We start from the raw sequence: 12,491 nt of genomic DNA, 5'->3' as shown, positions 1-12,491 counted from the left end.
TCTGGGATTAGCCCTGCTGGGTATGGTGAGTCTCCCTCTGGGACTAACCCTGCTGGGTATGGTGAGTCTCCCTCTGGGACTAGCCCTGCTGGGCATGGTGAGTCTCCCTCTGGGACTAGCCCTGCTGGGTATGGTGAGTCTCCCTCTGGGACTAGCCCTGCTGGGCATGGTGAGTCTCTCTCTGGGACTAGCCCTACTGGGTATGGTGAGTCTCTCTCTGGGACTAGCCCTACTGGGTATGGTGAGTCTCCCTCTGGGACTAGCCCTACTGGGTATGGTGAGTCTCCCTCTGGGACTAGCCCTACTGGGTATGGTGAGTCTCCCTCTGGGACTAGCCCTACTGGGTATGGTGAGTCTCCCTCTGGGACTAGCCCTACTGGGTATGGTGAGTCTCCCTCTGGGACTAGCCCTACTGGGTATGGTGAGTCTCCCTCTGGGACTAGCCCTACTGGGCATGGTGAGTCTCTCTCTGGGACTAGCCCTGCTGGGCATGGTGGGGATGATTGATTCAACATATTTAATACTGAACTTATTATAGGATTTTGTTGATGGAGTTTCTGGAATACCATGGGATGTTAAATGTACAGTTCTTTACACAACCATGACAAGTCAAGGATCTGGAGTTTGTTTGTATTCCAGTTAATTACACAAGTGATCCTTGACATGTGAATCCTTTTTCCTAAAAATGTCTGAAATGTGGTTAAACCAAGGTAGCCGGTGTATTGAGTCAGTTGCTAACACAAAACACGGGCCCATCCCCCCAAATACAGAGACCAACAACAGAACACAAACAGACGGCAGGTTAGTGAGGAATGACACACACACAATGATGGGACAACTGATCAAAGCCAAGTGGAAATGCAAACAGCACCAAGGGTATTCATTGTCCCTTTCAACAGCCCCAGTGTATGTACAGCTCTAAAAGGGGAGGTTTGAGTTATGCATCAGGCCTGTGAGCATAAGGGGTGCTGATGGTGCTGCAGCACCCCCTGAAAATATATATATTTTTGAAAGGAAACAAATGTCCCACTAAAGTAGTTCAATGGGCCTTGACTAGGCCTGTATTAGTGGACCAATATAGCAGTCTGTAGGGAAGAAAAAAATAAACCAAACATCTTCCTGTGGCCATGGCTGTGAGACTTTAAGAGGAATAGTGAACCTTGGTGAGAGAGGGGAATGAACATGTATCTTCCTGTGGCTGTGAGACTTTAAGAGGAATAGTGAACCTTGGTGAGAGAGGGGAATGAACATTTCTCTTCCTGTGGCTGTGGGACTTTAAGAGGAATAGTGAACCTTGGTGAGAGAGGGGAATGAATGTTTCTCTTCCTGTGGCTGTGAGACTTTAAGAGGAATAGTGAACCTTGGTGAGAGAGGGGAATGAACATGTATCTTCCTGTGGCTGTGAGACTTTAAGAGGAATAGTGAACCTTGGTGAGAGAGGGGAATGAACATTTCTCTTCCTGTGGCTGTGGGACTTTAAGAGGAATAGTGAACCTTGGTGAGAGAGGGGAATGAACATTTCTCTTCCTGTGGGATGGTAATTATCTGTCTCAGTACCTGCTGAGCCCAAATTAGATTGCAGACAATGCCTTGAATAGCATTAGACAATTCCTTGATTAAACAGTGGAACATTGCATTGTCAAGGGACATTCACCTTCTGCTCACCTATATGGAGTTATGAAATGTCTTTCTTTTTTTTTTCTTGTGTGTTTCAGTTGAAAGTCCCTGGTGATGAATGGAAGGAGCTGGTTCTGGAGGCGACCACCGAGGCTCTGAAGCTGGGCCCCTCCCCTGTAGCTCTCCTTGTCCAGGCCCTGCTACACTTCGCCACCAAGATGTCCGCCAGGTGGGAACCCCTGCTACTCATCAGAGTGGCTGGCGATGTCCCAATTATCTCCTTTCTCCCAAAGTGTGGACTTATTCACTTCTTTACCAGTAGCTTCCTTTCAAGTTAGGAATCAGGAATATGGTGAAAACTCCCACCAGCCAATGTCTCCAAGGCAATGCTTTTGGATTTATGGGAAGTAGTGAATGAGTGAACACTTCAGGATAAAGGAGATATTATTGGGATGTACCCATAATCTCCATTTCATATTCTCGAACCATGACAGCAAATCTTCAATGAATGTGTTCAACAGTACAGTTGATATTACCAGACAGCTTATTCTTGTGTGATACAACTTCATAACACATTCACAATAGTAAAAGCCCGTGCACATCCACTGTAAACAACTCTCCTGTCGTCTGAGTCGGATTGCTCTGATTGTTGTTGTGGTCCAGGGAGACGAGGCGTTTGTTGGAGAGGCTGGTGTACTTCTCCTCCCAAGGTTACCCAGAGACTGTGGCGTGTGTGGCTCGCTGGTACCTCCTACGCCACCTGCATGCCAAAGACGACCTGGAGCTGATGGACGTGAGTACAGAAAGAACCAATTACAGCCAAAAGATTTCCAAGAAGTATACAAGTATTCATGTGTGATTGTTTTAAAAAGACTAATGTAACAGTATTTGTAGTGAAAATGAGAACATATTTAACGCAGGAGAAAGTAGTATATTTACTGTGTATTGATTGCTTGGTCTGTCGAAGCAGGGAGCACAGTTGAGGTCAGGTGTACTGTTTCAATAAGGAGCAGGCCAGCCAGGTGGGATGCACTGAGGTAGCAGCAGTTAGCTAGGGACTTCCAATCAGGTAACAGAAGATCATTAGCCTAATGTTTCAGAGGATGAAGAGATGAGGAGGGTCAGGTGGTCAAAACACTAGCCTCTGAAGATTGTATCTTGAAACGTTTTGAACAGCGCGGCAGTGGTCATATCATGCATAGGGTGTGTTCGTATGCACAGGGTATGCTGCATGTAGGTAGAAGGTAGTGGTACGCAGTGAATACATCCCTTAAAACATGTTCCTGTCACAATGTTTAGTGTTCCTATTCAGCAGTTTTACTTTGTGTGTCTTTAGACCCTGGTGGATGACGCCAAAGCCAGTGGAGACAGCAGACTGCTGGAGTTCCACACACGGCTCACCTCTTGCTGACTGCCCACTACAGACTGACTGACTACCAGGGGACAGCACAGCTCCATCCACAGCCAGCCACTCACTCTGCAAACAATGCATGACCTGAAGTCAACAATGTATCTCCTTCATTGCCTGACTCTTGTGCTTTCTCTGTCTTTCACAATCGTGTGTCAAAAGTTTACAGTACTTATGGTATTTGTATGCAATAGATTAGTTTAGGCAATCAGTTCTTACTATGGGATATTGAGATTTGGGAATAACACCAACAGGAGGCACTGAAGGTCAAAACAGTAGCCTCTGAAAATGGTATCTTAACTTTTTGAGCAGCGCGGCAGAATGTAGAGGAGTGGTCATATCATGCATAGGTTATGTTGTCGCCTATGTATGATCGAATGCATGAGATGACCACTCCTCTATATCCTGCCATGATGTTCAAAGGGTATTCTTCATGTAGGTAGAAGGGAGGCACGGTAGTGGTAAGCAGTGAGCACATTCCTGTCACAATGTTTTACTTCCAGGGTGTAACAGTTTAACTTCAAGTCCTTAGAGGTGCATTCTGTAGCTTTAAGGTAATTTCTCCAGTGGCAACTCACAGTACCACAAACACATTCAGCCCAAAAACAAATGGGTACATTTGGATGCACCCAAACCTACACCTTCAGATTCAGCACTTTTGACCAGAAAAAAAGAAGTCAATTCCAAAACATATGTATGGTCTCCCTACAGCTTCTGGTGAATGCTCACTTGTTAACCCATATTTAACTGATCACTTACTAAATGCCTTGACTGACACTTGTGATATTGACAGACAAACAAGATAATGTTTCAATTCTGTAGTTGGCTAATTAAGAATGTAAGCTTTGTTATTGCACTATGCTGTTTATCATGTAGGAAAGTGCCTTCAGAGCATGAGCTATATTAACATATCTGCTTTTGGGTGTCGCCTTAAGACAGAAAGGATGTATCACTTAATAACATTTTTAATTTGTGCTCAAAGCCAACCCACTGGTGCGGAAGGCCACCCTTGATGTATATGCTCTACGCCTGCCCATGAGTCAGGACTGAAGAGTAAAGATGGTTGAAATCACATCACACGCCACTGGGTCTCAAACTCCTTAGATTCCAGTGTAGTTTGCACTGTGCATACTGAGGAAATTGTGTTTAAAACGAGGCACTTTCTCCGAAACGCATCAGCAATAAATATAATTGAAGGAAATTAAGCTGCTGTCCTGAACCTGCTTTTACAATTGTTGCTTCTTTATTTCATGTGAATGCTGTCACACATTGCCAAATGATATCATGTAACCACTGCCATAGCTATATGTAAGAAAACCACAAACCCTATGAGGAAAAAGCATTTTTACTTTGGAGTTCATGTATTTCATATGAAATAGATCAAATCAAATTATTTGCCACATGGACCGAATACAACAAGTGTAGACTTTACCGTGAAATGCTGACTTACAAGCCCTTAACCAACAGTGCAGTTCAAGAAAAAGAACATATACAAAGTGATATTAGTGATACTGCAGGAAAAAGCCAACACACAGTACCAGTCAAGTTTGGACACACCTACTCATTGAAAGGTTTTTCTTTATTTGTACTATTTTCTACATTGTAGAATAATAGTGAAGACATCAGGACTATGAAATAACATGGAATTATGTAGTAACCAAAAAATTGTTAAATCAAAATATATTTTACATTTTTCAAAGTAGCCACCCTTTGCCTTGATGACAGCTTTGTGCACTCTTGGCATTCTCTCAACCAGCTTCACCTGGAATGCTTTTCAAACAGTCTAGAAGGAGTTCCCACATGCTGAGCACTTGTTGGCTGCGTATCCTTCACTCTGTGGTCCAACTCATCCCAAACCATCTCAATTGGGTTGAGGTCGGGTGATTGTGGAGGCCAAGTCATCTGATGCCATCACTCTCCTTGGTCAAATAGCCCTTACACAGCCTGGAGGTGTGTTTGGAGTTTATTGTCCTGTTGAAAATCAAATTATAGTACTACTAAGCGCAAGCTACATGGGATGGTCTATCGCTGCAGAATGCTGTGGTAGCCATGCAGGTTAAGTGTGCCTTAAATTCTAAATAAATCACTGACAGTGTCACCAGCAAAGCACCTCCATGCTTCACAGTGGGAACCACACATGCAGAGATCATCCGTTCACCTACTCTACGTCTCACAAAGACATGTTGGTTGGAACTAAAAATCTCACATTTGGACTCATCAGACCAAAGGACAGAGTTCCACCGGTCTCATGTCCATTGCTCGTGTTTCTTGGCCCAAGCAAGTCTCTTCTTATTATTGATGTCTTTAAGTAGTGGTTTCTTTGCAGAAACTCAACCATGAAGGCCTGATTCACGCAGTCTGCACAGTTGATGTTGAGATGTCTGTTACTTGAACTCTGAAGCATTTATTTGGGCTGCAATTTCTGAGGTTGGTAACTCGATTGAACTTATCTTCAGTGGCAGAGGTATCTCTGGGTCTTCCTTTCCTGTGGCGGTCCTCATGAGAGCCAGATTCATCAAAGTGCTTGATGGTTTTTGCGACTGCACTTTAAGAAACTTTCAATGGTCTTGACATTTTCCGGATTGACTGACCAAGTCTTAAAGAAATGATGGACTGTAGTTTCTCTTTGCTTATTTGAGCTGTTCTTGCCATTATATGGACTTATAGGGGCTATGTTCTGTATACAGGGGTGGTACACAACTGATTGGCTCAAATGCATTAAGAAGGAAAGAAATTCCACAAATTAACTTTTAACAAGGCACACCTGTTAATTGAAATGCATTCCAGGTGACTACCTCATCAAGCTGGTTAAGAGAATGCCAAGAATGTGCAAAGGGTGGCTACTTTAAAGAATCTCATAAAATAGATTTTGATTTAACACTCTTCACTATTATTCTGCAAAAAAAAATAAAAAACTGGAATGAGTAGGTGTGTCCAAACTTTTGACTGGTACTGTACAAGAACATGCTATGTGTCTTCGTTGATGCCCTCTGGCACATCATTGTTGACCAAAACAGCCACATACAACATAAGCCTACATGTGGAGATAAAAGGTTTGTTCAGGAGATACATTCTGGCCACATGATGTACAGCATATATTTTACAGGAGAAAAAAAAATGATGTCCCTGAGATACATGTATGCAATAACACACCACCGAAGACTACTAGACCATGACACATCACTGTTACTCCTTGTCTTCTACCGTGTCAGGCACTGGCAGAGCAGGTGTGTTTGGTCATTAGGGTGCAGATGTTCTGTCCGCAGCCCCAGCACGGGAGCAGCGTATGTGTGTGATCTGGTGTGGTTTTCCTCTTGCACAGGGTACACACACCCCCAGCCACCGCAACCTGCATGTCTCCACCCCTTCCAATCCCAGCCCGCTTCTGTGAAACCAACTGCTTTAGCTCAGCCATGATGGTGGGGTTGGGCGCCTTGGCGATGCTAGTGACCACGACGCGCTGGGGGTCAAACACACAGTCCTCCTCCAGGCCGCTGGGCACGGATTGCATGCCACAGTTGGGGGGAACCCATGCGGTGTCGTACCCTGCTGCGTTCCAGCTCTTTTGCATAGGGTGGTTGTCTTTGTCGATGCGTTTCACGCGACCAGCGTTAACACGCAGCTGCAGCACCACACGGTTGGAGGAGGGGGATTTTAGCGGGTAGCGCTCTGCCTTCTGCTGGTTGCGGCTTACGTACACACCGGGGCCCAACATGCCATCAGGGGACTGGCGGAAGCCATTGGTGATGATGAGCCGAGCAGTCTGGACATTGGTGCCATGGTACATAGTGTAAGAATCCCCCTTTTGAGGCTCCTGCTCTGCCCCCAGTTCCAACACCAGGGATTTGTCATCGTACACCACGTCCCAGCCAAAGAACGTCACCGACATCCTAGAATGGAATTAATTGGATAGTCAAAACAAAATATTCTTCAGGGTGTATATGGGAGCCAAATAGAACTTCAAATGAATGGAACGGTTTAAAATGATTTGAGTTGGCTGCTAAGTGTAGGCCTACTGCCTGGCATTGGTGTAAAGTGCTTTAAAGTGGCAATATGTAACTTTTTGGGCGACCTGACCAAATTCACACAGAAACGTGAGTTATAGATCTATCATTCTACTTGAAAGCAAGTTTGTTCTATGTGCGTTATTTCAATGCTTCCCATTCTTAAGTTTTGTTTTTGCATCTTTTACTTTCAGTTTAGTACACAACCTTCAAACCGCTGAAAATATAATATTTGGGGTTTTGAAAAATATGATGGTACAATGATTCTCTTAACTATACTAACTTATTTTGTCACATAAACTGAAATTAGGTGAACTATTACAGCAACCAGGAAATGATTTCTGTGATTTCTGCACAGTGCAACTTTAAGTAAAAATACTTTAAAGTACTACTTAAGTAGTTGTTTGGGTTATTTGTATGTTACTATTTACATTTTTGACAACATTTATTTTTACTCCACTACATTCCTAAAGAAAATATATATATATTTTTTTACCCATACATTTTTCCTGACACCCAAAAGTACTGTTACATTTCAAATGATTCCTTATCAGGCTGGGAAAATGGTCCAATTCACGCACTTATCAAGACAATGTCCGAGTCATCTCTACTGCTTCTGATACTGTCTCTCACTAAACACAAATGTTTTGTTTGTAAATGATGTGTGTTGGAGTGTGCCCCTGGCTACCCATACATTTTTAAAACAAGTAAATAGTGCCGTCTGGATTTTTTTATATAAGGAATGCGAAATTATTTCTATGTTTACTTTTACTTTTGATAATTAGATATATTTGAGCAATTACTTTTACTTTTGATACTTAAGTATATTTAAAACCAAATACTTTTAGACATTTAATCAAGTAGTATTTCACTGGGTGACTTTTACTTTTACTTGAGTCCTTTTCTATTAGTGTCAATATGTAACCTTTTGGGCAACCAACCACATACAAATGTGAGTCATAGATCTATAATGTTACTTGAAAACAAGTCTAAAGTGGTCGCTCTGTTATTTCTATGCTTTCCGTTCTTAAGTTTCGTTTTTGAGTCTTTGTCTTTCGGGTTTTGTACACCAGCTTCAAACAGCTGAAACAGCAATATTTTTGGTTATGGAAAATATATTTCACAGCGGTTTGGATGGTACAATGATTATCTACACCATACTAGCTTATTTTGTCACATAAACTGAAATTAGGCAAACTAGAGTTTTAGCAACCAGGAAATGGCGGAGAGAATTCCGCATAGTGCAACTGTAAGGTATCTTTACTATTACTCAAGTATGACAATTGGGTATTTTTTCCACCACTGCATCCTGATCTCATCATCCCTGTCTATCCCTACAGTGGACCCTAACAGATATAGCCTACTGTAGCCTACATTTAAATTACGCTAGAATGTCATATTTACAGTCATATTTCATTTATGTCTTATACATTATACACAGCTGCTAAACATGCAACTGTATGGACCACAGACAATGGCATAACCATAACAGACAGAAATAAAATAAATATTCGTTTAGTTTCAGCCAAGTCCTATCAAAAAGGTTTCCAAATTAGTATTACATGTATATTAGTGTTTTTCTTACCTGTACAGCAATGCGTCGGCGAAGTTCGATCTGAGCAATTCTACTTTCGCTTTCTGTATAACCAAATTGAAAGTAGCCTAAGCTAATGAAATAGCACTACGTTCTAAACAGCGAAACATAATTGGGCCTATATCTTAGAACTCGTAATGCATATGATTCCCATAGAGAATTCCTCTAGAATGAATTATTGCAACAGTTGCAAGCTCAACTCGGGCAACTAACAACTTGGAGGACACTTTTGGGCTGCGTATCAATAGTGAAACTATTTCCTCTCCTCCTCACCTTAATATAAGGTTATATCAAATAGTGAATAAGGTGCTAGAGTATAATACAGCAAATTCAGAGGTAGCCCTGACACAAACCCGGTCCAGCGACTGTCAAGCCAACACCTTAACCATTTATGCCAAGAGGTCCAAGCCTCTTGATAAGGTTGTTACATGTTGGGTTAAAGTTGCTACATTACCATTACCCCCTTCCTTTGGGAGAGCGTGTCTCCATGCTTCTCTATACCAAGTCCCTCACATGTACACAGCTCTCCGATTGCTCCACCCACCATCCCACTTCTGACACCAATGGAGCGAATTCAAGGGGTAGCACCAACCGTGACTTTAACCACCCTGGTCCAGCGACTATCAAGTCAGCAACTTAACTGTTACGCCAAAAGGTCCAAACCTCTTGACAAAGTCGCTAAAGATATTCTGGATAGGGAGAGTCAGTCCCTGCAACATGACATACAGCCTTCATAGACTTCCCTACAGGCTATGCTGGCTGCTGCTGTGTAGTACATTAAGAACCTCGTCAATTATGCCATTTCCTCCCCCCTACTTCCCCCTTCCCTCCTCCAAAGACAGCGTGAAAAATTGAAGGGTCTGAAGAGCTATCTTCACAGCTGTATAAAACTGAGACTGGGGTGTGATTCATGGCTGGGTTTTTTGTTTCCCATTGGTGAGACTGGGGTGTGATTCATGGCTGGGTTTTTTGTTTCCCATTGGTGAGACTGGGGTGTGATTCATGGCTGGGTTTTTTGTTTCCCATTGGTTCTAGGAATGAAGCCATAAGTTTCATGGCCGTTAAAACGGAACGTTTTTTAGACATTCTGAGAATAGAAGTGAAAATTTCACCTTTTCCGGGAACTATACCTTTTAGGTTGAAGTTAGGTTCGCAAATGTTTTTCTATGGTTCCCATAAAGTAATTATTTTGGTTTTATTAACGTTCTGAGAACAGAAATTATAGGTTATATGAAGGTAATTAAATATCGTTCTGAGAACATGTTTCAATAATTCTGCTAGCTTAGGTTAACTGTTTTGAACTCCAAGCACAGATAGAACACATGGAATTAAATTTGCTTAGGTATTAATCATGCAAACACATGTCTTTTTTACTGTGGCATGGCGTCAATTAGATTCAAACCATTGATCTTCTGCACTCTATCCATGGAATTAGTCCACTGTCCACCAGGATGGCCTTGTTTATTTTTTTACTCATACAAAGCTGTTCATTTTAGTCTATTCAAACAGACCCCATTTCAAAGGAAACAAGCACTCATTAAGATCATGTGTGGCCAAGTAGTGGGTGTGGCCAACACACCTGAACACAGTTAACAAGATAGAGGACAGAGGGAGTTTTGTTGAGCTGAGAACATTATGTTTTTAAATAACATTCTTAGAACGTTACAAATGTTTTATTGTGTTTTTTTATGGAAAGTTTACTTAATGTGCTGAGAACATGAACCTGCAGAAAATGTTATTCTGAAGTAATGGAATTCCCACATAAGAATGTTGTTTCTTAACGTGAACAATTTGAGAACATTGCTTTAAATAGAACCATGAGGAAACCTGTAGAAAACATAATGCTGAACTACTGAAATTCCCACAGAAGTACATTGTTTCTTAACGTGAACAATTTGAGAACATTACTGTAAATAGATCCATGAGGAAACCTGTAGGAAACTGTATAGGAAGATTGTATGCAAAATAACCATGAGACAATCACGCTCTCACCAAGCTCTAAGAAACATATATGGTTTTCAGAATGTTATGTGCTAGCTGGGTAGAGCAAGTGCCAGCTCCATGGAGCAATGAGCTAGAAATCGGCATCAGGACAAGGACCAAACCCAGGCAGAGGTTAATCTTTTTTATGGGATTTATAGTAAAGAAATGTATTTTAACTGTAATGTACATTCATCCAAAATAATTCCAGCATCTGAACAGTGCACTGTGCACCCGCCAACTTTTCTTCAATTAGCAAGTGGCTGAAACCCTCACTGAAGAAAGCATCAGAGCGAGCGAAACAGCGCCCCTCTGTCTTACTATATGTAGCTCATGTATCTGATGCTGTCTGGCCAAAAAAGAGTATGACATGCCATAATAAAACCACCCGTGGGCCGCCAGTTGGGGATCCCTGCCCGAGAGTCTTTTGACCCACGGCTGGGTTTCTACTAAGCTAAGATATGGAATTGTTTTAAGATGGTTATACAAGGACCATTTTGCTATTTGATTTTGCATTTATGACCCCTGTAGTTAAGAAAATATATATCATTATTTGATGAAATATTGAATTTGTCCTTACTGCTATTAGCCCATAGAAACGCATTGATTAACAGATTCATACATGGTAAAACAGATAGTCAAAAATGTTATAAAAAGTAAGTATGTTTAGAAGTGTATGTCCTATATCTTAAAGATGTAAGAATTGGAACAAATATTCACAACCAGTATACCATTGAAATGTATTTTCCAGACCAGTATTGGGTTACCTTTAGACGAGTCCCATTGACAATTGTAGAGGGGTCATATTAGTGTGTATTCCAAACTGTTCGGACAATACATACACTACCGTTCAAAAGTTTGGGGTGACTTAGAAATGTCCTTGCTTTTGAAAGAAAAGCTATTTTTTTGTCCATTAAAATAGCAAAACACCAGTCTCAACATCAACAGTGAAGAGGTGACTCCGGGATGCTGGACTTCTTGGCAGAGTTGCAAAGAAAAAGCCATATCTCAGACTAACCAATAAAAAGAAAAGATTAAGATGGGCAAAAGAACACAGACACTGGACAGAGGAACTCTGCCTAGAAGGCCAGCATCCCGGAGTCGCCTCTTCATTGTTGACGTTGAGGCTGGTGTTTTGCGGGTACTATTTAATGAAGCTGCCAGTTGAGGACTTGTGAGGCATCTGTTTCTCAAACGAGACGCTCTAACGTACTTGTCCTCTTACTCAGTTGTGCACCGGGGCCTCCCACTCCTCTTTCTATTCTGGTTAGGGCCAGTTTGCGCTGTTTTGTGAAGGGAGTAGTACACAGCGTTGTACGAGATATTCAAGTCTCTTGGCAATTTCTCACTTGGAATAGCCTTCATTTCTAAGAACAAGAATAGGCGGACAAGTTTCAGAAGAAAGTTCTTTGTTTCTGGACATTTTGAGCCTGTAATCGAACCCACAAATGCTGATGCTCCAGATACTCAACAAGTCTAAAGAAGGCCAGTTTTATTGCTTCCTTAATCAGCACAAAAGTTTTCAGCTGTGCTAACATAATTGCAAAAGGGTTTTCTAATGATCAATTATCCTTTTAAAATGATCAACTTGGATTAGCTAACACAACGTGCCATTGGAACACAGGAGTGATGGTTACTGATAATGGGCCACTGTACGCCTATGTAGATATTCCATTAAAAATCTGCCGTTTCCAGCTACAATAGTCATTTACAACATTAAGAATGTCTGCACTGTATTTCTGATCAATTTGATGTTATTTTAATGGACAAAAAAATATGTTTTTCTTTCAAAAACAAGGACATTTTTAGGTGACCCAAAATTTTTGAACGGTAGTGTATGTTTTTCTGAGAAGAACAATTTTCGAGGAGTCTCCTGGTCTGACAAACA

General features: G+C 41.7%; 2 protein-coding genes across 2 annotated transcripts in view; one reads left to right on the top strand and one right to left on the bottom strand.

The window, feature by feature from the left end:
* The window catches only part of skic3 (SKI3 subunit of superkiller complex), a 32,854-nt gene extending 28,624 nt beyond the window's left edge, over positions 1 to 4,230 (top strand). Inside the window, exons 39-41 of the mRNA XM_031817677.1 lie at positions 1,716 to 1,846; positions 2,281 to 2,410; positions 2,954 to 4,230. Coding sequence (XP_031673537.1) covers positions 1,716 to 1,846; positions 2,281 to 2,410; positions 2,954 to 3,028 — 336 coding nt within the window. The 3' untranslated portion in view covers positions 3,029 to 4,230. The remainder of the gene's footprint in view (positions 1 to 1,715; positions 1,847 to 2,280; positions 2,411 to 2,953) is intronic.
* Positions 4,231 to 4,911: 681 nt separating this feature from the next.
* Positions 4,912 to 9,036, bottom strand: gig2p (grass carp reovirus (GCRV)-induced gene 2p). Its single transcript, XM_020468217.2, has 2 exons — positions 8,615 to 9,036; positions 4,912 to 6,915 (listed from the first exon to the last, which is right to left on the bottom strand). Exon 2 carries the CDS (start codon positions 6,912 to 6,914, stop codon positions 6,234 to 6,236), a length of 681 nt encoding a protein of 226 aa, XP_020323806.1. The 5' UTR covers position 6,915; positions 8,615 to 9,036; the 3' UTR covers positions 4,912 to 6,233.
* Between the last annotated feature and the right edge of the window lie 3,455 nt (positions 9,037 to 12,491).

This window comes from Oncorhynchus kisutch, linkage group LG3, assembly GCF_002021735.2.
Source record: "Oncorhynchus kisutch isolate 150728-3 linkage group LG3, Okis_V2, whole genome shotgun sequence".
In the NCBI taxonomy this organism is placed as follows: domain Eukaryota; kingdom Metazoa; phylum Chordata; class Actinopteri; order Salmoniformes; family Salmonidae; genus Oncorhynchus; species Oncorhynchus kisutch.
Note: the sequence above shows the minus strand (reverse complement) of the source record. Positions and strands in the feature narration are given on the sequence as shown.

Excerpts from the sequence above, each read along its gene's own strand:
- gig2p (XM_020468217.2), bottom strand. The coding sequence starts at position 6,914 with ATGTCGGTGACGTTCTTTGGCTGGGACGTGGTGTACGATGACAAATCC.